The sequence below is a fragment of the Haliaeetus leucocephalus genome, unplaced genomic scaffold (genome assembly GCF_000737465.1).
Source record: "Haliaeetus leucocephalus isolate CR32 unplaced genomic scaffold, Haliaeetus_leucocephalus-4.0 Scaffold840, whole genome shotgun sequence".
In the NCBI taxonomy this organism is placed as follows: Eukaryota; Metazoa; Chordata; class Aves; order Accipitriformes; family Accipitridae; genus Haliaeetus; species Haliaeetus leucocephalus.
Genome location: NW_010973276.1, coordinates 3,732,292 through 3,753,341, shown reverse-complemented (window position 1 = coordinate 3,753,341; position 21,050 = coordinate 3,732,292). Strand labels below are relative to the sequence as shown.

The 21,050-nt window shown below is 53.6% G+C and overlaps 1 protein-coding gene across 1 annotated transcript in view; it reads right to left on the bottom strand.

The window, feature by feature from the left end:
- Window positions 1-3,265: 3,265 nt before the first annotated feature.
- The window catches only part of HIP1R (huntingtin interacting protein 1 related), an 18,345-nt gene continuing 560 nt past the window's right edge, over window positions 3,266-21,050 (bottom strand). Inside the window, exons 2-32 of the mRNA XM_010582211.1 lie at window positions 16,390-16,453; window positions 15,818-15,960; window positions 15,414-15,470; window positions 15,072-15,152; window positions 14,862-14,938; window positions 14,495-14,556; window positions 13,217-13,357; window positions 12,677-12,734; window positions 12,503-12,578; window positions 12,144-12,281; window positions 11,994-12,052; window positions 11,850-11,922; window positions 11,299-11,482; window positions 11,136-11,224; window positions 10,718-10,834; window positions 10,149-10,250; window positions 9,715-9,909; window positions 9,321-9,468; window positions 8,912-8,998; window positions 8,494-8,601; window positions 7,975-8,111; window positions 7,071-7,181; window positions 6,887-6,945; window positions 6,529-6,559; window positions 6,334-6,396; window positions 5,782-5,882; window positions 5,044-5,149; window positions 4,078-4,201; window positions 3,859-3,920; window positions 3,484-3,672; window positions 3,266-3,394 (exon numbers count right to left, since the gene is read on the bottom strand). Of these exons, the coding sequence (XP_010580513.1) occupies window positions 3,371-3,394; window positions 3,484-3,672; window positions 3,859-3,920; window positions 4,078-4,201; window positions 5,044-5,149; window positions 5,782-5,882; window positions 6,334-6,396; window positions 6,529-6,559; window positions 6,887-6,945; window positions 7,071-7,181; window positions 7,975-8,111; window positions 8,494-8,601; window positions 8,912-8,998; window positions 9,321-9,468; window positions 9,715-9,909; window positions 10,149-10,250; window positions 10,718-10,834; window positions 11,136-11,224; window positions 11,299-11,482; window positions 11,850-11,922; window positions 11,994-12,052; window positions 12,144-12,281; window positions 12,503-12,578; window positions 12,677-12,734; window positions 13,217-13,357; window positions 14,495-14,556; window positions 14,862-14,938; window positions 15,072-15,152; window positions 15,414-15,470; window positions 15,818-15,960; window positions 16,390-16,453 (3,066 nt within the window). The 3' untranslated portion in view covers window positions 3,266-3,370. The remainder of the gene's footprint in view (window positions 3,395-3,483; window positions 3,673-3,858; window positions 3,921-4,077; window positions 4,202-5,043; window positions 5,150-5,781; window positions 5,883-6,333; window positions 6,397-6,528; window positions 6,560-6,886; window positions 6,946-7,070; window positions 7,182-7,974; window positions 8,112-8,493; window positions 8,602-8,911; window positions 8,999-9,320; window positions 9,469-9,714; window positions 9,910-10,148; window positions 10,251-10,717; window positions 10,835-11,135; window positions 11,225-11,298; window positions 11,483-11,849; window positions 11,923-11,993; window positions 12,053-12,143; window positions 12,282-12,502; window positions 12,579-12,676; window positions 12,735-13,216; window positions 13,358-14,494; window positions 14,557-14,861; window positions 14,939-15,071; window positions 15,153-15,413; window positions 15,471-15,817; window positions 15,961-16,389; window positions 16,454-21,050) is intronic.

The window sequence follows — 21,050 nt, the reverse complement described above, 5'->3', positions numbered from 1 at the left end:
CTTTTGTTACAGGTGCTGAGTAAAATTTGTTCTCAGTAGCACATCAAGTTAAACATCTTCCTCTCTCCACAGATAAAATAATGGTATTTAAAAGTCATTAACAAATTGGATCCTGTATAGCAGGATGTCTTGTCAGAGTCTTAAAATAAACCTTTGCATACATAGTTTGCAGTTGTGATTTTTTTTTTTTTTTTGGTCTGCTACAAATAGCAAATACTTTCCAAAAAGTGTAGGAGTTAAGAAAATCTTAGACTGGACAGTAAACTTAATTTTGGCATAAAAATTAATTTAGCACATGGGTTATACTTTAAGTGGGCTTTGGAGCTTGTTTTTATTTTTGCTGTTATTTTTTGAGACTTTGTATGTGCTGGCCTGGGTGGTTTTCCCTGCAGCCTCTGTAAGTATCCATTTAAGCAAATCATAGCAAAACAGCAGTGGTGTTAAACAAGTTACATTTACCCATAGCATCATTCTTAAAGCCATGTTTTACTTTATTTTTGAATTCTTTAAATATATCTGTGGCTAGACTTACAGCAGTGAGATTTTAAAAGTTAGCATTCTTGATTAATCAGTATTTCCATTATGAAATGTAATGCAGTGAGTGGTTAGGATGATGTCAGTCTCCCAGCAAATAGATCATCTTTATCACCATCTATAAATAGATGGCAAGCTATTGCAGAAAGTGCTTCCTTGTACCAAGAGAAAAGGTTTCTTAAAGAAATGAAACTCAGTATGGAGCTGGCCACAGTTGCTGCTGTATCTTGATAGATATTGTCACCCGATGTGACAGCGGTCACCCAAGGGACATGGCTGGGTAACCCTCTCCCAGCTCTCCTCTGCTGTAGATAAGAGGTTCTCTGTAGCTTCATGGAAAGGCTGAGAAGGATGTAAATCTTTGGGTTGGAGATGCTCTCAATGTAACTTGCAGGATTAGACCAGCTGCTTGCCTTGCCCAGTAATACCAGTATTAATGCCAAAGCCTTTTAATATGGTACACACCTTATACATAAAATTGGTTGGGAAATTAGAATTGTTGCTTGCTATACTGTCTGTAGCTCATAAAACCATAGTCTGTTTTGTGACATGTAACCTTGGAAATCTTACGTCATCATGAGACTGCTATGTAACTAAAATAAGTAATAAAATACCTTATAAATGTGTTTTCCTGAGATACAGCAACTTACAATTCCAGTTAACTGCTTTATAGCCTATTGTTAATCATAGGAATGAAAAGTCATGGCTTTTACTGTGGCTTGTATGAAATTTGAGGAATGTTTTGGAGGATGGAAACACTAATTCTAGCCTTTTTCAAAAGGATCCTCACAAATCTCCTCTTAAATACAAGGGAGCTGTGTTCACCCTGTCATGGGCATTCTTGCTGAGCTCCAAATGCTTCAGTCTTACCGTTTCATGGGTGTATCCAACTTGCACCAAGAGGTGCAATGACACTCAGCCCTGCAGATAGTCCCTGTTAATCATAGAGTAAATGTTGCAGGTGTGTGCCAGTGGTCATGAGGAAGAGCTGTGAGGCTGCAGGTAACAGCTGCCCTGGAAGCTGGAAGGCAGCATTGATCCTGCACTCGTGCTGCTGTGGCTGGATGGCTTTTTATTTAAGCTACTTTCAGTAAGGCTGCCAGTCACCCTGGCTGCCACTAAGAGCCCTGTGGTGATCATATGCTGCAGAAATTAATGTGTTACTCTGCCTTGGTAAGCTGCTTGTGCTGGGCAGGGGGCTGGTCTTGCTCTAGCACTACAGCCGTACTGACAGACAACTGCATAATTAAATACAGCTATATACATACACATAAATGCTTTTTTTTTGGCAGAGGAATATAAATAAAATATATATATGCAGACATATATAGAGATGCACACACATATATACATATAGATAGATGACTAGCTATATAGATGTATAACTATATATATGTGCATACATACACATATATGCCTAGATACATATAGACATGACTCTATAGCACCTCTATCTAGAGCGATACATATGTGTAGATATAGATACACATGTATAGAGCTAGATAGGTGTAGCTATACCATTACATATGTACATAGAGGGAAAAGCAAGATATACACAATATAACATTTGATATGTAGCTGTATTTGTATAGCTATAGCGCAAGATAGATATATATATTTGTGTGTCAACCTGTGCATATGCATAGGGGGGTGTGTGTATATATATATACACACATTTGTATATACATATACAAATATGTATATCCACACACCCCTCTGAATAGCTGTATCTATACATATGTGTGTGTATACACACACACACACATATCTAGATATTGAGAGATATCACACCCTCCTCCCACCCCCTCCACCCATGCACTCACCTGTCAGCAGCACAGGGCCATGTCACACATCGATGTCCCACACATGCCACCACCATGGTGCTTTAGCTAATTATCTTCAAGGCACTTTATTGCCAGCCTCTGCCCTGCAATTTGGGGCTGGCTTGCTTCAACCATGGCCCTAGCACTGGCCCCCTCCCCACCAACAAGCTGACCAAGCACCACAACACCTATTTTAAATATTGCTTCTTTAATAATCTACATCATGGTAGTAGCTCCAAGGGAAGATACAGCTGCCCCTGTGTCTTTCCACATCAGTAATTCCTTATTGCTGCAGACTTCTCTATCCCCTGGCTCCCGCAGGCCACGGTTAGATTTAATTCTGCTAATTATCTTAAATATAAAACGTAACGCAACTGATCCCGACATTGCTGTAGTAATAAAAAATAGAAAAGAAAAAAAAATGTTTGTATCATTATTGCCAGTGTGTGCCAGTAACTGCTTTTCCCCTTACAAAAGCCTTGTTCCTTGCGCCGGTTAAGGCCGTCTCCCTCGCTGCTGAGGGCTGATCCCGTGCCGAAACAAAGTCAAATTATTCCTCAAGCTGAAAAAGGGGAATTTAAAAAATGGTTGCAAGAAAAGCCCAACAGTTTCCTACTTTAAAAACAGTTCAGTTATTTGAAAGGGTCTGAGCAGTGCAGTAGAGAGCTACATTTACTGAAAACTTCTAGTGCTGATAAAGTTTAAAAAAAAAATTTCAACCCAAACGAACCCCAAATTAAATTAAACCAGGAGAGCCAGTTGGCAGGCCAGGAGGAGGATGGCATCCCATGCCACCTTGGGAGCAGGCAGGAGCCCCCCTGCTCTATGGATAGGAATCAAGTGAAGAAAAACAAAACAACAACAACAAAAAAGTAGTATTTTTAAAAAAAATATCCAGTTTTCCAGGCCGGGTGGTGAGGAGACCCCCGCGCATGAAGGCACACCAGCGCGAAGGCAGCGTGATCTGTTGAAAACCCAGCCAGCCCCCGCTAGAAGTTCACCCCGTGAGGTGGCTACGGGCCGGCGTCTCGCTCGGGCTGAAACGAGAAGGGGAATAAAATGAAATATCAGTCACTCGTGCTGTGAACGCACCCCACCATGTACATTTACCCCCTGGGGACCCTACCTCCCCAAGGCTGGGTTTCTGGGCCAAGGGGGGCTTCTTGAGGATGCCTCGCCTCGGGGCCGGCGCCGGCTTCGCCTCCCCCTCCTCCGCCGCCTCATAGGCCCCGGCCAGGCCGTAGTGCTGCTTCCTCAGCTCGCCCAGGCGCACCCGCTCGCCCTCCAGACGCTTCTCCAGCTCCAGAACCTTCACCTGCACCCAAACAGCCAGCTTGGTTCCTGTGCACCCTGGGGGCATGATCCCCCCCCGCCCCCCTGCCATCCCTAGCGCCATGCTGGGGAGTGGAGGGGCAGAAAGGAACCTGCCGTGTGCAGGTCCAGATCAGGACCTCAGTCTGGCCTGAAGACGGCAGCACCAAATCCACCCTCATGGATGTACCTGTGTTTCCATCTCTTCCTTCTTCAGCTTGATGAGGGACATCCCCGAAAAGTCCATGGTGTCTGTGGAGAAACATGGGGGGTCCTCGCTGAGCGCACCCCTTGCAGAGGACCCTCATGTGCCAAAGCAAAGCCAGATGGGCACCTCGGGGTGTTCATCAGGCCAGGAAGGGACTTGGGGTTTTTTTTTTCCCTTCCCCTTTCCTTGCAAAAACCTCACCTTTCTCCTCAATCTGCTCTTGCCCCGACTTGGTGGAAGCCACCACGTTGGCTGCCATCTCATTGACGTTGCGTGAACACTCCTGGAGCCGGGCCAGGTTCCTGCTGCTCTTCTCGGCTTTCACCTGCAAAGAGCACAGGGATGGCTGTGGGTCCCCGCCACGGCACCACCACACGGGTGCTCGCTGGCTTGAGGGAGCCCCCAGGCAGTCATATTCTGCATTAGAGCAGAGACACCGAGCACACCACGTCAGAATGGTCCTTAGGCGTGAAAACCTGGGGGCAGAAAGGACAGATGGACAGATGGACACGTTTATTCTTGATGATCCCATCACAGCCAGACAAAATGACCCCTGCTGCAAGGCCCTTCAGCCCCAGGACACCAAACCAGCTCTGCTCCCACCTGAGCCGAGCACACATGGATAAGCAGCATCAGTGAAGACAGAGCTATTTTTTTTTTAACCATGCCCTTAATTTTAAAACCATGTGCTGTAAAAAGCAGTACGGGTCCTCCTCCCCCCCATCTGCACCCCCATTTGCCCACTGAAACCTCTACCCATCACTTTCACCCACACAAATAGGAAAGGTGGCAAGGACCAAAAATCCATCATTCTCAATGCTGGCTCCTGCAATTGCTTATTTGGGGTTTCTCGTTAGTTATCAACATTTTCTTTACATAATCAGCTTGACAGGAGGAAGACAGGAGGTTTTACACATCTTCATTTCCAAGGCAAGTCCTGCTAGGTGTGGGAATATTAATGCAGGTGAAGACACATGGATTAAAATCACAGACTGACTTGAAAATAGTAAGAGCTTCCCTTCCTCCCTGCTCTGGGAGGAAGCTGCAGGACTGGCTGACAGGACAGCCACGCACCACTGCCCAAAAGCATCCATGGGACAACAGTATGGGAACAAAATGACTTAAAACTTGATGAGCCGTATGCAGATATCTTGCTGGGATACTCACCTTGGAGGCAGCCACCAGCTGGGCCGTGCTGGCGGCAATTTCATGGGAGCAGACGATCAGTTCTTCGTATTTGCCCGTATGCAGGACAACTCTGTCTGCTGACTCTCTGCGTTACAGGTCAGAAGGGAGATCGTGTTAGAGATACTCACCATGCACTACGAAGCAAGTGCAGAGTATTTATCTCCTGCTATACCCTTAGAATTCAGCATCAGACCTTGAGCCAGCAGCTTTGCCTGTAATTATTTAAAGCTCATTTACAAAGCAGGTAATCAAAGCCCAGATCCAGAAGTTTTGGATGGGTGTGAAATATCAATGGAAGCAGGATTGTATTTCTGTAATGAAGTGGATGAGATTTTTAAAGCTTTGTCCAAAAAGACGCCCACATTTCCTGCGCGGGCATGGGGATTCCCTGCCCTGATCCCAACCATCCCATCTGTGACCATCCGAACGGGAACCAGGACATGGAGTATTTGATTGTAGCAACTTTCACACTTTGCAAACAAGGAGGAACTGGCAGTCCCTATTTCAATGACTGTGATTTCGTAGCCAGTGGTCCAACCCAGTCTATGATGCTCTTTAAGGTACTAGCAATAATGCTCCATGCAGACTCAGCAGCGGGACAGTTTAAGGTATCAGCTGATGGAAAAGCATGGGCCAGCCCCGGGTGCAAGCATGCAGAGCCATGCTTGGAGAGAAGCCTCCTGCAGTAGCCGTGGGAGAGGTCGCAGGGGTACCTACACAAGCTGCGTGGCTCCCCAGCCCACCGCCTTGGAGGCAGAGATCAGACCTTCGGTCCAGCGTGAGTTCTTGGCATAAAACTCCTGAGTTGTTGCTGCCCCCTGTTGTTATGAGAATATTATGGCCTGTATTAACTTGTTTCTAATATACAATATATAAAGCCACAAAAAATATCCATATAAAATATAAAAATATATAAATTCATATATAAGTCATAATGCAAGGGATTGGCAGCATTTCTGTGCCCTTCAGGCCGCTCTTACTGGCCTGCTTAAATACGTATCAAGAAAACTAGCTTTGGAGACCCCAGCCAGTGAATTTGGGCTGGGTTTAAAACACACAAGTTTGGGCCATCATCTTTAGATGGACAAGGCTTTGGTGACAGCGATGTGTGCAAAGAGCACAGGGCTGGGCAGCCCATCTCCAGCAAGCGAGACTGCCAGAGTATTGCTAACATGGGAAAGCACAAAATTCAGCAGGTGTTTCTGCAAATTGTGGGAAATTCTCCTGTATATCATGTTGGTGCAGAGATGAATGTAGCGGAAGACTTACCCGGCCACTTTCTACTATCTCCTTCTGTAAGTTTGTAGATGTCATTACAAGAAGTCTAATAGCCTGCAATGAAGAAAAACAGGTTTTGGTGTTTGATGGGGATTTTATAGAGAAGGATTAATGCTGCCAATGGTGGGAAGTTACAGTTTTGCGCAGCCTTTGACACCCCAGATGATAGGTTTCTGCAGTACTGACCTTCATTAGGTCCGTGCAGGAGTTCAGAATCCTGTAGGGGAACAAGAGATAAAGTGTTCAGCATCCTCTGATGCCGCATCCAGGGAAGCAGGCTTTGGCCTCAGTTAGAAAATGGGTCTTTTTTGGAGACCAGCCAGCCTGCAGGTTACTTCTAAGCAGCCCACAAAGCAGCTGTGAACAATTGGCTTAGCCATGCAAGAGAAAGGTCCACCCTTTTAATGAGAATTTCATGGTCAGCATCACGATGATGCAGGACTGGGTTGCATGCGGGGCTTTGGAGCAGAACACAGCCCGGCAGGTTATGGGCACGGGACAGAAACCTGCCTGCGGCTGTCACATGCCGCCCCTCAAAACTTACCGCTCGTTCACTTCAAGCTTAACACCAGAGCTCTTGTTTCTGGCTTGGCTCATCATCTCCTGTTGGGAAACACAAGAGGAAGGATTGGATGCCATGTTGCTGCGAGGGCGAGCAGGGTGGAGGAGAGATGGATGCTTTGCTGCCCCAAGGCACCAAAATGGCCCATCCTGCAGCTTCGTCTCACCTCTATGCGCCTGACGGCATCCTCAATCGCCTCTGAGGTGGAGGCCATCTCCTTCTCAACCATGTCCCCCAGCTCTTCCTGCTTGATGTCTAAGCTCTTGGGCCTCAGCTCCTGCCAGAGGAGGCAACAACCGCCAGGAGGTTTTAGGCAGAGGGAGAGAAGGGAATATTTGTAAGGAATAACACCAAACCAAGGTATCCAACTCCTTTTTTCCCCCTAAACAAATAAAGCTGCAGGAGCAGTATTCTGCAGACCACAAGGGTGAAGGCCCATGTACCACCAAGTTGCAGCAAACATGGTACAGGGACCTCAGAGGTAAGAAATGTCTCAAATCAAGGTGACAAAACTTGATCACAGGAGCAGTTTCAGCAGGGCAGGGCTCCAGAGGGCTCTGGAGAGCTGACAGCCTTTGAATTAACAGCAGTTTAATGGAAAAGACTAATGGGGGCTTCATGAGAAGAAATATCTGAAAGTTGGGAAGTTTTATTCTGCAGGGGTTACTGGGCTGAAAGATTTCAGCTGATCTGAGGGTGACTGTCTCCATGCAGCACCAGGAAGGGTCTTTGGCACGTGAAGCTCAGATGGCTCAAGGAAAGCACCAGAACCTGTGGGTATGGGGGACAAACCACCCCAAAGTGCTCACTCCAACACAGTATCTCCAATTTCAGTTCTGGACAATGGGGAAAGCCATGGTTTGATTTTTGGTTTTATTTTTTTAAAAAGCTGTCCATCAAGGTGCAGCCAGAAGTCTGTGAGCAAACATCCCGCCTTGACAAATGGAGGCAATGTCCTTCTACATTAACTGCCTGCTTTGATTTTTCGCTTACGAAATAGCAATACTGGTAAATAACCCACCCTTCCAGATGCGGGTGGGAAGGTGGGTGCACTGGGCTCCATCTCCTACCTGGGCCAGTTGCAGGACCCCCTGCAGTGCCTGCCGCACGTCCCCCAGCTTGGCATGCCCCAGCTTCTGCTTGTCCTTCAGCTCACCCAGGTAGTCCAGGCTCCGCTGCCCACAGTGCCGGCATGTCTCCATCAGCCCTGGGGTGAGGATGGGTTGGCACTGGGCCCCTCACTGGGCAAGGGGTCCCCCTTCATCCCAGCCCTGCCACCCTCCTCTCTCTCTCCTCCCCTCGGCCGCGGAGATGGTGCTGAGCATCTGTGGCATCCAGCAAATTTCTTAAAGAGCATAAATCAGATTCCAGGAGCAAAGCGATGTTCCTGGCCCAGGAAGGGGCACTGGAGAGGAGGGAATGTCAGGAAGGGGAGCATGGGGAGCTGGGGGGACCATGCTAGCCCCTGTATAGATCTGCCTGATATCCAGCCCCTGGCGGAGGAGGCTTTGGCACAGCCACCCCAAAAAGAAGCCCCAAGAGCATAAACCCCCCTCCCAACACCTGCTGCGTCCATGCACGGCACTCACGGTCAGCATGGTCGGTGGGAGCCAGGTGGGACGTGGCGCTGCCGTTCACAATGGTGTCGGCCATCAGGTGTGCGAAGAGGGCCAGAGCCCCCACTAGCCCTGCGGCGTCTGCTGGCGAGAGGACACGGTTAGGCACTGCCAGCCCGAGGCACTACTGGCTGTGCCCTGGGGGCTGTAACCCACCCTCGAAGGCACCCAAGGATCAGTACAAGGACTTGGAGAGGTCAGTATTGACCCCTCCAGCTTGCAGGTTGCTCCTTGAATGAGGGCATGGGGACCCTCCAACTCCATCCCCCATGTCCTCCCATCACCAGGGCATTGCACGCTTGCCAACAGCCCCCAAGCAGCCGGGGGCTGCTGGATGTATAAAAATAAAAGCAAGGTGCAAGCAATGCCACCGGTCCCCAGCCCCAGGTACCTGCCATGGAGGCCACGTACTGCGCGTGCCCCTTCTCCAGGGCGTCTGTGGACTCCAGCGCTGCCTGCGCCCGGCTGAGCAGGTAATCTGCAACAAATATAGCTTCATTAGCATGGTCAGGCTGCCGAGTGTCTGAACGAGCACGAGCGCTGACTCCAGGAGGTACCACTGAGCGGAAGCCAAGACAGCTCAGGTCCTCGCAGCTCTGGCCAGGCAACAGCACTGAAATCTGAGCAAAATAGTGCTGAGAGCAGAGCTAAAAATTCACTCCTGGGAAGTCTGACCCTAACCTCCTTGGGTGTGATGTTTGGTAGGAAAAAATGCCTGGGGGAAGCTGAAATGCAATGTCATCTGTCTTGGAGGGAGAAGGGACTGCGGGCTGCAGCCCCTGTGGTCGGGCGGGATGTACCTGGGGAGCTGGTGCAGCGGACATGCAATGGGTCGTCCAGCTTGGCCACCGCGTCACGGAGGATGTCCTCCGCCTCCCGCACCGTCTCCTGCAGGATGCCAAACTGCTCATCCAGCAGCTTCTGCTGCAGGCTCTGCTCCTGGTTGCTCTGTGGGGTGGGACAAACAGATGAGCGGCACAACTGGGACACAAGACCCCCCCCCATCACCAGCATATCCCTCGAGAGTCCCTTTGCAGGATTAGACCCGAGCATCCCATTATTGCTGCTGCAAGTCATATCCCACCAGCTACATCAGTGATGGCTCGGCTGAGCCCCCCCGACTGCTCAGCACCCCCCAAACACATCTTGCCCCAGCAAGTAGAGGGGCAGTAGGCTCTCCACACAGCACTGTACCTTCTCCAGGAGCCTGCCCTGTAGCTCGCGGATCTCCTTCGTAGCCTTGTCCACCTCCTGGCTCCGCTGCAGCTCCTTCTCCTCAATGAGGCCACGCGTGGAGAGCAGCTCACACTCCTTCTCGCTCACCGACCGCCTCAGCACCTCCTTCTCGGCGTGCAGGGCCTCAACCTGGGCGCTGAGCTCCGCGCCTGCCTGCCAGTGGGGCCAGGAGACCCCTTGTCACCAGGTTGCGAGCCCAGCAGTTATGCAGGGGAGAGCTGAGGACATGCCCAACTCATGACACTGATGAGGTGGACCTGCATTCAGCCCAATGACTGCTCCCTGGGCTGCTGTTTGCACCGCTGGCTTGGCAGTGGTGGCAGGCACGCTGTCTTGCATGACAGGGATTTGTGATGGGGATTTGGGCGCATCCTGCACCCCCGGCATTGTACCTTCTTGGCGTGGCTGAGCGAGCACTGTGCCTGGTCCAGCTCATCCCGCCGGGCATCCAGCTCCTGCCGCAGCTGCTCCATCTGCACACTCTGGTCCTCCAGCTGCAACCACACGCCCGTGCTGGGGGCTCAGCTGCTGCAAACATGTTCTGGCCCCGCTTGGCACCGGCACACAGCCAGGATGATGGGAATGACCCCGGCCGTGTTTTGTAGAAGGCGTTTTCAGGGTCTCTGGGCGGGAGTCTCCTGAAAGGGCTCCTTTCCCCAGAGCAGGAATATTGGGAGCAGCCCCTAGCTTGGGCCCCGGAGAACAAAAGCACCCAAACCATCAATGTGCACCATGGCATTTTCTTGGGGGACAAAATGGCAGATTTGGGCAAGAGGGAATGAAGCACGCATTAAATAACACCCTCCTGAGTTGCCAGGGCAACTCCTTCCCAGACCAGGGATGGACACCAACACCACCGCTACCCCTTGCACCCAAATTGTGCACAGCCACCACGTTCCCCAGGCTGGGAAGGGCTCAGTGCCAGGCTAGTGGGGCCAGACTTGGGACCATGGTGGCTTACCTTCATCTCGGCCTCCCGCTTGACCTGCTCCACCTGAAACGCCAGCTGCTCCTTGACACGTGCTACCTCCTCCTGGCTCTGCTGCGTGACTGTGAGCTGCTTGGCAGTGTCGGCGTTCTGCATGGGGACACGAGGATTACTGGGCACTCCGAGGAGGGACCCTCGCCACCGCCATGCTCGTTCTGCCCAAATTCTGGCTGGGAGAGTAGCTTGGAGATGCCTTTTTCACAACATCCAAAACACTGACCATCCGTGGACATGAATTCAAGGAGTGCCCCTGATCCAGTGCTCAGAGATCCCTGGGTGCAGGACGATGGGACCAATACGAGGTGGGGCTGGGCATGCACGAGCCACACCAGCGGTGGCTGAGGAACAAAGGCAGCGGTTGGTCCCTGCCTGGCACAGGCAGCAGCGTTACCTTCCTCAGGAGCTCGGCGTGCGTGTTGATGAGCTCACTGTGCTTCTCCTTCAGCTTCGTGTAGCGGATCTCGGTGGCGTTGGCTTTCTCTGAACAGGGTGAGAAAGCATCAGCAGTCGTGGCACAGGTACCCCGCAGCCAACGCACACTGTAGGGCACCTACTTTCCGCTTCGGCGCAGAGCCGCTGGGACCTGTCGCTGTCCTGCTTTGCCCTCTGCAGCCTCTCCAGCTCATCCCGCAGCTGCTCGTTGTCCACCAGCGCCTTCTGCTTCTGCTTGCGCTGCTCCTCCACTTCACCCTCCAGGCTGTTCACCTGCGCCTTGAGCTGCGTGATGTACCGCTGCGCCTGCGGGACACCATCAGGCACTTGGGCACCGATGCCAGCAATGACTCTGCCCTCCCCACCATCCCTATCCAGGTGCCCGGCTGTGATTTGGGCAAAACAGCTGTGAAATGCATAGGAAAGCTCTCCCCTCAGTCCCCGCAGCTGCTCTGTCCCTGCTGCTAACAGCTGGTCTGGACAGCAAGGGACAGGTCACACATGCCTCCAGCCCATCTCCATCAGGAGTCAGGTCCTGGCACTGGCAGAGGCCCCAAAACACAGTGCTGGGTGCCAGGACCCTGCTCCTACTGCATCCCATCAGGGTTTCCATGCTACAGCACCAAAAACCACCCTGCTCTCCCACACTGGCTGCTCCCCGGCCAGGCTTTACCTCCAGTTTAATCTTCTCCATCTCTGCACGGAGCATGTCCACCTCCTTCTTCAGGCTCTCGATCTGCGCATCCCTGTGGAAAAAGGCAAGCTGGTCTCATGTGGCAGCGGCCACCCCACCTCTGCCACTGCTAGACCCCCATACCTGTCGTCCCGAATGCCGTTGGGTGGCCCGAAGGTTTGCTCAAATATATCTGAGGTCACCTGGGGAAGACAGAGGGTGCGGGGCTGAGCCAGGCTGTGGGTGCCTGTCCCCCACCATCCCAGGGTCCCAATCCCATCCCCGTGCCCCTACCTGTGGCTCCGTGGTGGAAGCCGTACTGATTTCAATGAGGTTCTCTGGCTCTTCGTCCTCAGGGGCTTCCTCAGGGATGACAACCACTGGCTTCACATGCTCGGCCAGCGCAGATGCCCGCAAGAAGTTTGGGGGGCTCTGTGGGGACAAGAAGTCATGGTGGCATCGCCTGGGGTTTTGGGGACCACTGCAGGCAGACTGCCATGGGGAGGGAGGCAGCTATCCCCATGCTGCTGAAATGGGTCGGTGGGTCCCTCCACAGTGTCCCCAGCCCCCGAACCCATCTGTGGGGACACTCTCATCCACCCTGAACTCACAGGCTCTCTAAAGCATCATGTATGACCAAAATCCCACCATACCTCTGGCAGCCGGGGGATCTGGATGAGCCGCTTGAAATACAACATGTCGGATGCTTTCTTGAAGAAGTTTTTGAGGCTGGAGAAGAGGGAAAGAAAAACCACTTGCAGGGGAGGCAGTGGAGGGGCTTGGCAGGAGGGAGGGGACCCTGCCACCCCACCTCGGCCCCAGGTTACCTGCGAAACTGCTCATGGAAACGGTCTCGGTGGCCCTGCAGCGTGTCAGCTGGCAGACCTGCGGTAATGGAGGCGGGGGACAGCCATGGCTGATCTGGGGCTGCAAATTTATTCATGCGCCCAGATCCCTCCAGCCGCAAAAGTCAGCAGGGTAAAAGCCAGGTGGGAGTGGGATGGGAGCGGTCAGGACAGGAGTGCCGTGCCCCCATCCCCAGTGTAGGTACCAGGGATGTGACACAGGGAGAAGTGAGCATGAGAACCCCAAAATACCCACACAAGGCCCCTGGCACAACACTGCCCAGCAATCCCGTGCAGGGGGCTAGCAGGCCAAGGCATATCAGTTTGAATTCATCAAGGACAAGTCCTTCTAATTCTTTCGTCTGGGATGTCTACGTGGGATGGAGTGGGTCCTTAGAGCCCGGCTGGGATACAGGGACATGGCAATGGATGCATCCACTCACGCAAGCCTGATCCCCGAGAATCCAGCCAGAAGCCTGACCCGGGAAAAGACCGGCATGGGGCACATCCCCAGGGACTCACAGGAATGCAGCTTGAACATTAACTTGACAGCATAGTGGTAGAGGTGGCTGCAGTCCTGGATGACCTGGATGAGGGGGGCCAGGCGGCACTGCACTGCCGACATCTGCGAGACTGCCATCGAGGTGTTGAGCTGCCTGAAAACTGAAGGGTTGAGTGCAGTGAGGTGCCAGCACCTTGTTTGCAGAGCCGTCCTGCTCCGGGCCACTCGGCTTGATCATTAACCACGACGGATGTGGCTTTGCTGGGACATGAGGTAAACGCCAGGGTTGCTGCCCGTCCTGTCCCGCTGAGCTGGGAACAACCCCCCTCCGAGCAAGAAAAACATCCAAAGGGACCGCAGTGGCAAAGGGAAGTGGTGCTCAGCTCTGCCCCAGGTACCCCGACCCCAAAAAGGAGGGATTTAACCCCAGGCTGATGCAAAGGCAGGACGGCTGCCCTCAGGAGCTGCCGCTGCATGACGTGGCCAGAGAAGGCCAGGGGTTTTGCTCTGCTTCATTTAATTGTGCAGGGAGCTGGGAGAGGATCCCAGGGCAGGGGACGGGCCCACTGGCACCGCAGCCTCGCCTGCCCTGGCTTGGAAACAGATCCCTTCCCTTGGCAGAAATCCAGCCAGCATATCCACTCTGGCTTCTTCCCTGCTCAGCTTTAAAGTATTTATGAATATAAATTCTCTGTATAACTGGGTCAGGAGGAGAAGCGGGAGGCTGATGAGAGCCAGGGGCACAGTCTCTCCCACTGTGCCTTGTTTTCCAGGGCAGCTCCGTGTTCCTGACTCGCGACGGAGGAAGAAACCACCGCATTTTTAAGCCATCTAAAAACTCCTGGAGAAGGAAGCGAGAGAAGCAAACATGGGCAGGGGCCTCCAGCCCTCCACAGAGGTATTTCAACAAGGGGAAATGAGTATTTAGAAAGAGGTACAGCCCCATCCTTTGCTTTGGGAGGATAGAAAGGATTTGGGTAACACATATGATTAACATGGTTGTACCAAAAAAAGAATAAAAAAAAAATATTTCAGAGCAGCACTGCTCTGAAACAACAGTCTGCATTGCTCAGGTGGGCTAAAACCAGCCACGTTCCTTAAATATTTTCCTACAACCACCTCTACAGAGCATCAACAGGGGAATCCGGCTGAGAAATGCCCTCAGAAATCTCATCGGAGGAGGAGGAACGTGAGTCTCCAACCTCAGCCTCCCGAGCTGGAACTCCATTCCCGACCAAAGAGCGAAACTATTGCTCAAGAGCCTCAGGGCAAGTGGGAGGGACCTGCCGCCTCCTCACCTGACTCCGACAGCTTCAGCTCGCAGTCCAGGTAGTCAAACAGCTCCACCGTCAGCTGGAAGCTGCCAAAAAAAACAAAACCCCATCACCTGGTGGCAGACACACCTTTGCTCTGGCTGCTCACGTTCGCTGCAGGTCCCTGTGCCGGCAAGGGCTCAGATTGACAAGAATTTGGTGGTTTTCCTCCCTGCATTTACGCTCCTCACCACTCTGGGGGTGCAGGAGGAATCAGGCACCATCCAACCGATTTATAAAACACTGATGGCTGCCCTGAACAGGAGCCATTTCGATAGCAGGACGCTGCCAGCTGGGAGGCACGGAGCCAGCAACCATGCACCGCGTGCTTTACTCCTGCCAGGACACTCACATGTTGTTCACATCTGTCCCCGCAGTCTTTTCCAGCACCTCATCTGACACTTCAAGGGCCGGAGGGAACTCGGGATGCTTTGTAAAAGGGGAAAAAAAACCCAAAAACAAACAGCAGCTGCTGTTAATATTTTTGCTGGTGCGACACATGCCCCGGCAAAGTCCCATCCCTGCTGGCATGACAGGGTGGAGAGGCAGCAGAGGGTCTCACCTTGGTGTGGAAGGAGATCTTGGTGAGGAGGAGCCGTGTGTAGATGCTCACCAGCTGCCCGTACCTGTCGTGCAAATGACCCTGCCGGAGACACAAGGGGAAACATGGAGAATCCAGAGCGATGTGACCAGATCCAGCAGAGCCTGCGTGTACCGGTCAATCTGCACCAGCCTTACAGCTTTCACCCTCTTGCCCTTCACCATGTGCAAAAGCATCACCCAGCAGGGTCAGAGATGACAGGTTATTTCAGGTGGTGCTTTGCCCTCCCCGTGCCCATGATGTTTTTCAGCACCCACCACCAAATCCCCTGGAAGGCACAAATCTCTGCCTTGCCCCACTCACCCACAGGTCCCCTGTCTCTCGGATGTTGCTGCGGTACCTCTGGCAGTCCTGGAGGACCTGGGGACAAAAATGGAAGGGATGTGGCATGGGGGGGCTGGCACAGATCTGGACTAGCGCCCACCTGCCTGTCCTGAAGCTGGGGAAGAGGATGGATCCAGCCCCTTATGCCGCTCCAGCTTTGGGAGAAGTTTTCCAAGCCCTTCAATGGCAACCAGAGGTCCAGGGCTTTGCATGGGGAGGTTTCAAAGATGTGAGATAACAGAGTGCTTCACAGCCCCATGGCCTGGGGAAGGTGGCCGGTGCAGGGAAGGAAACCCACCATCTCTGCAGAGGGATGTCAGCAAGAGCCAAAAATTTCCTCCCCGTCGGCAACACAGGAGGGACGTTTCAGAGGGGACACTCACGTTGGGGTGGCCGTCACGCAGGACCTTGTGCAGGACATGGCAGAACTTCCAGCTGAGGATGGCACTGCTGGGCAGGGGCAGCCCAATGGCGTAGGACCAGAAGGTGAATGCTCCCTTCTCATGGTGCGTCCCCAGGATGATCCCTTCCCTGTGGTCAAGGCCAATCAGACACACAGAGGAGCAGGGGACACGCTGGGCTGGGCACTATTCCTGTTCAACTTTCATGAAAAAGGAGACATGCACCGAGTGTACTGCAGGCACAGAGATCACCAGCACAATGCTGCACTTGCAGATAAAACCCCCATTTATTTTTTTCTGGTGCACCTTCCCCTGCTGCAGGGTGCGCTGGGGCCCTTTGCGTTTTATCGCCAAAGAAATGCAATTTGATTGCACTGCTCTTCTTTGCATTTTCACTGATGGACAGACCTACACGATACCATTCCCCAACCAAGGTCTGTGTGGGTCTCCTGTCTCCCAAACCTCCCACTGCTCCAGCCCCGTGGGGTGAAACCCCTCCTGCCTCGGCACTGGATCTCCTCCATGCCATCCAGGTGAGCCGAGGGAAAGGATACGGCGGGCATGTTTCTCCTTCACTGGTGCTTCTTGTGTATTTATGGCTTTGCTGATGCTGACGGCCTGCAAGAGGAGGAGAGAACGGCTGTCAGTAGTGGCACAACCCTCACAGTCCCCAACCCACCCACCAAAACAAAGAGCTGGGTGCGCTGCCAGCTGGGAACAGCCCAGCCACCCAGTGCTTTTGGGGAATACCTTGAATTTTATAACACATTTGTCACCTCAAAGTCATTTGTGACATAGAAAAACAGGTGCTTTTATCCATGATCAAAGCAGCCGGTTAAAACCCCCCATCCCCAGCACAATCTGTCGGAGCTGGGCACTGCCGGTGCTCAGCTGCCGATGCTCCCTGCTGTCACCGTCCCGGGAAACAAATGCTGGAACTCAGCGCCGTGCCCGGTGAGCGTTAAAGCACAACAGTGAGATGCCAAATTCCAGGGTTGTTTGACTAATGACAAGGAGCCTTTGAACTGGGGGGTGGTGGGTTGTTTTGTTGTTTTTTTTTTTGACAGCATTGCTGTGTGCAAACAGCGCGTGGGGAAAATGCAGCCCCTGAGTCAGGACGGAGCGGCAGCCGCGATGCCCGTTTCAATGGAGCAAAAATCGAGAGCAATGGGATTATCAGAGGAGGGTTATCTATATTTTAATGTGTTTGATCAAGCACGCTTTAAATTATGAGTTTATTCCAAAAGATGACCCCAGACAGGGGTCGGTTGCATGTCCCACGTGATGACGGGCTGCAAAACCGAGTTCTTGTGATCGATGAGGCTCTTCCTCCTCCTCCCCAGGTCCCTGCAGACTCAACCGAGCTGCTTCACCCTCCCACAAGCGCTCGGGCTGTGCCCATCTCTGTGAGCCCTCAGTCACCAGTAGAGGAAAAAGGTCCCAGCTGGGAAGGCAGGAAGCGGCCCTGCCACTGGTGCTCATGCCGGAAGAGAAACCCGGTCCCTCCCTGCAGCCCCACAAGCCGTAAAACCTTATAAAAAAAAATCTTATCTCCCCTCCCAGGGAAAGCACCTGCTTTGACACGGCTGCTTGTCCAGGGGACGCCTCCGAATCGAGGCGCCTTTCTGTGGGAGGAGGAACCTGATGCCAAGTTATCAGGTGCTCCTGACTTATGCAGGAGGAACCCGACGCCGTGCCAAAGGGGCGATGCCAAAGATGTCGATGTACCAAATCTGCCTCAAATGAGCCCACGAACCGGGCATGACAGCGGCAAAACCACCGTGAGTGCATTCCAAAAAGTGAGCCTGTTCTGAAACGCTGAGCCCAGCTGCTGGGAAGAGGGGCTTATTTTGCATTTCCCACACCGGGGAAGCCCCGGTGTTACCCCGCCGTGCGGGGCCATAAAGCAGCAGTGGAGTTAAGCTGGCGACTTCCTGTAATCCTCTTATCCCCGAAGGTTAACGAGCCTGGAGTGCTCAGGAACAGGCACTTGAAGCGCAACCACCTCTCCCAAAGCACCCGGCACCTCCGCAGCCACCCAAAAGCCTGGAGCTGGCGGAGAGACCACTCTCAACCGCAGCTTGGCCAGAGAGGAGATGGGCCATGGGCCCTCAGGGCTGCCGGCACCTGCTGGTACGACACCAAAATGATGGTTTATTGACAGAAAGCAAGGTTTATCACGCACCAGAGCGCGACAAGCCGACAGTTTTGCAAGGCAGGGCTTAGAAACACATCTTCGGCAAAGAGCTGCTAAAGGGGGTTTATTGCATCTTGCTGAGGTGCTTTGCATGGCAGGGGGAGTGGGGCAGACATCTCCCAAACCTGGATTTTTACCACCCGCCGTGTGCAGGAGCAGCACAACGCACTCGTCCCAACCCATCACGCTCGTCCCAACCTATCATCAGGAGCCAGGCTCAGCCTTGACCCCTGCAGGGCTGGGAGGAGGCGCAGCCGGAGGCGGCCAATGTGCGAGACGAGGGCAGACCCCCGGGAAAGGAAATGTCGTCCCACGTCAGGAGCTCAGCCACCAAGTGCTGCCCGGCAGGACGGGGATAGGGCTGGGACCCAGCTGGCCTGTCCCAAAACACGGCTGTCATTCCCATTGGTGCCGGTGGTTTTATTGTGTTTATTGCCCATAATCTCATTTCCAGCCCGACCAGCCAAAATTCAGCCCGGGAGCTTGCTGGGGAGGCTGGTTTCATCCTTAGTGATTCAGCACAGTGGTTTCAACTGAGCCATTTTACGTCCAGCACAGAGGAGCAGACCCATGCAGGGGCAGCCCCCAGCCCACCCACAGCACTGCCACGACAGAGACACCGCGTCCAGCGTGGTCCCAAATAAACCATGGTGGCACCAAACCAATGCCAAGCCCTTGGGGCTGCCAGCTCAGGTGTGTTTTCACTGGCTCCAAACCCCAGTCTGGCCAGGAGTTCCAAAAAAAGGGGATGGTGGGACCAGGGATGGGCACAGGGCGATGCTGCAGCCTCGACACGCGTGCCTTCAGGACGTCCCTGCCAGCTGGCTGGCAAAGCCGGGCTGTGGAGGACAGCTCTGAAACAGGGAGATTCACCCTCGACCCAGCTGCTTTGGGACATCATTGGCACATCCGGAGATGGGCAGGTCCCGGTTGTCACTGCAGGTGCACAACCAGCCTGGCCGAAACCTTCATGCCACCTGCGGATGGTTTCCCATGGCCGCCGGGGAGCGGTGCAGCCCCAGCCCTGCTGGCGGGGGGGTCCGACCCCAAAACCTGCCCAGCCGCGGGCTGTGGGAGCCCACACGTGTGCAGCCCTCACGCCTTACTCACAGCCCTCACGTACCAAGACGGTGACTAAAGCTGGGATCAAAGCACCCAAATGAAGGAGCACAGTTTACATCCACCCTTTCTTTCCAGGCTGCTTTTAATTACGGCGTGATCCTCTCCGCCCACGGCTCCCCAAAGCCCCAGCATCCCATAGGGCTGCAATCCCCACCCGGCAGGTGGATGCCGGGTCCCGGTGTGACGCCGCGGCGGGGAGTGATTTTTTGGCAGCAGGACGTCGAGCTGGAAACCTCGCCGGCTAGGCAGCGCGAGGGTTGCCAGATCAGCTGAACTGCAAACGGCTGCTCCGGAGTTCCCTTCCTAATGCTTCTCCTTCCCAAATTACACCAAAAAAGCACCACTCGGTACTCGCATGCTGTATTCCCGGCGGCTCCAGAGCTTGTTGGATTTTTAACCTTCCTGTTCAAGGAAAGCAAAAATCGGCCACAGAAAAGGGCAAGTTTTGCCTCCTGCCAGGCTGCAAAGCGAGCGCCCGCTGCAGGAAAGCGGCTTCCCACCTCCCACACGTGGCCACTCTGAGGGGGCTGTCTGCATCACCCCAACACGAGACCTCAAAAAGCATTTTCAGGGAAAGCAGGTGACCTTCACATCACCTGTGAGCACCCAGGATCACACCAGGGCCAGCAACCCCCATCCATACCCATCATCCCAGCCTTCACCGGGGCAAAGGAGATGGGGCGCTCGGTTTCGGCAGCATTATTTTTCAGGGTGGTGTGAAATCCTTGGCTGGCGAAGGTGCGCAGAGGAGACATGCCACCGGTGTCCCCGCAATACAAAGGCAACCGGCAGCATTGCTGCTATAAATAGACGTAAAAGGCAGATCAATACCCACGTACTGACACCGGAACATTTTTGCTCTCACCTAAAGCACTGCTACAGGAAACCACGTTAGGATAAAGCTCCTTTAGGACAGTTTTTCAGCAGTTACTGAAAAAAAGGTCAGTTCCAGGTGGTGAACGTGACCATCAGCCAGCGAGCCTGGGGTTTAGCTCTAACAGAGAGTGACCACCCACTCGCCCCGTACACGGCACTGCCCAAGGCACCTCTGCGACTGTGAGCAAAGTTGCACCTGCGCGGGGCACAAATTCCACCGAAAAGCCCAAAAGACGGTGGAAGGGCAGGAGGTAGGAGGGACACGCTCCTGCCTGGCCGGTGCAGGCTGCCCTTTGGCACACAAGGCAGTGCTGCCGACATGATTATTTATCAGCGGTGCCCAGCGGGACGATTGAAGGAGACATGTCCAGAAGGAACTGGAATTGCCGGTTTTCTCGTGTTGCTCCCCAAACCCAACAAGCTCCGCTTCCTACCTAGCATGGCCGAGCGGCACCGTGACCCCCCGTGAGGCCTGAAATCGCCACTTGCCTTCACTTCGGCACTCTCCGGGGCCAAACCAGCCCCCAGGGGCTGGGGAAGGATGAGCAATGCAATGGGGCAAAGGGGAAAAATATCTGCGATGAATCTGCAGCCTGAAAAATCAGAAGGGTCAGACGATGCGTGCTGGGAGGTCGCTATTATTTTTGCTGGGGCAGCCGGTGAGCCCGTCCCTGCCCGTGCTGTTGGAGTCATTAATTTCCCATAAGCCGTATGCCAGCCCCATGGGTGCCCGAGCATCGTCCACCTGGCAGAGGCCACCGAAAGGGCTACCGACACCCCTGTCCGAGCCGGACACTGCAGGGCACAAACACGTTTGGGCTTTCTTTTCTCTCCGCCACTCTCTCCAGGCCTGGGTACCCCGACCCCCGCGGGAAGACCCCGCATGTGACCCGGAACCGTGGGGAGTCACCCATCCCCGCTGCAAAACACCTCCCGGTTTCGTTGGGGCAGCCCGTGCCGCCACGGGGCCGGCACCGGGGGGCATCACCGGGATGCCCGTTACCAGTGCGGTGGGCACCG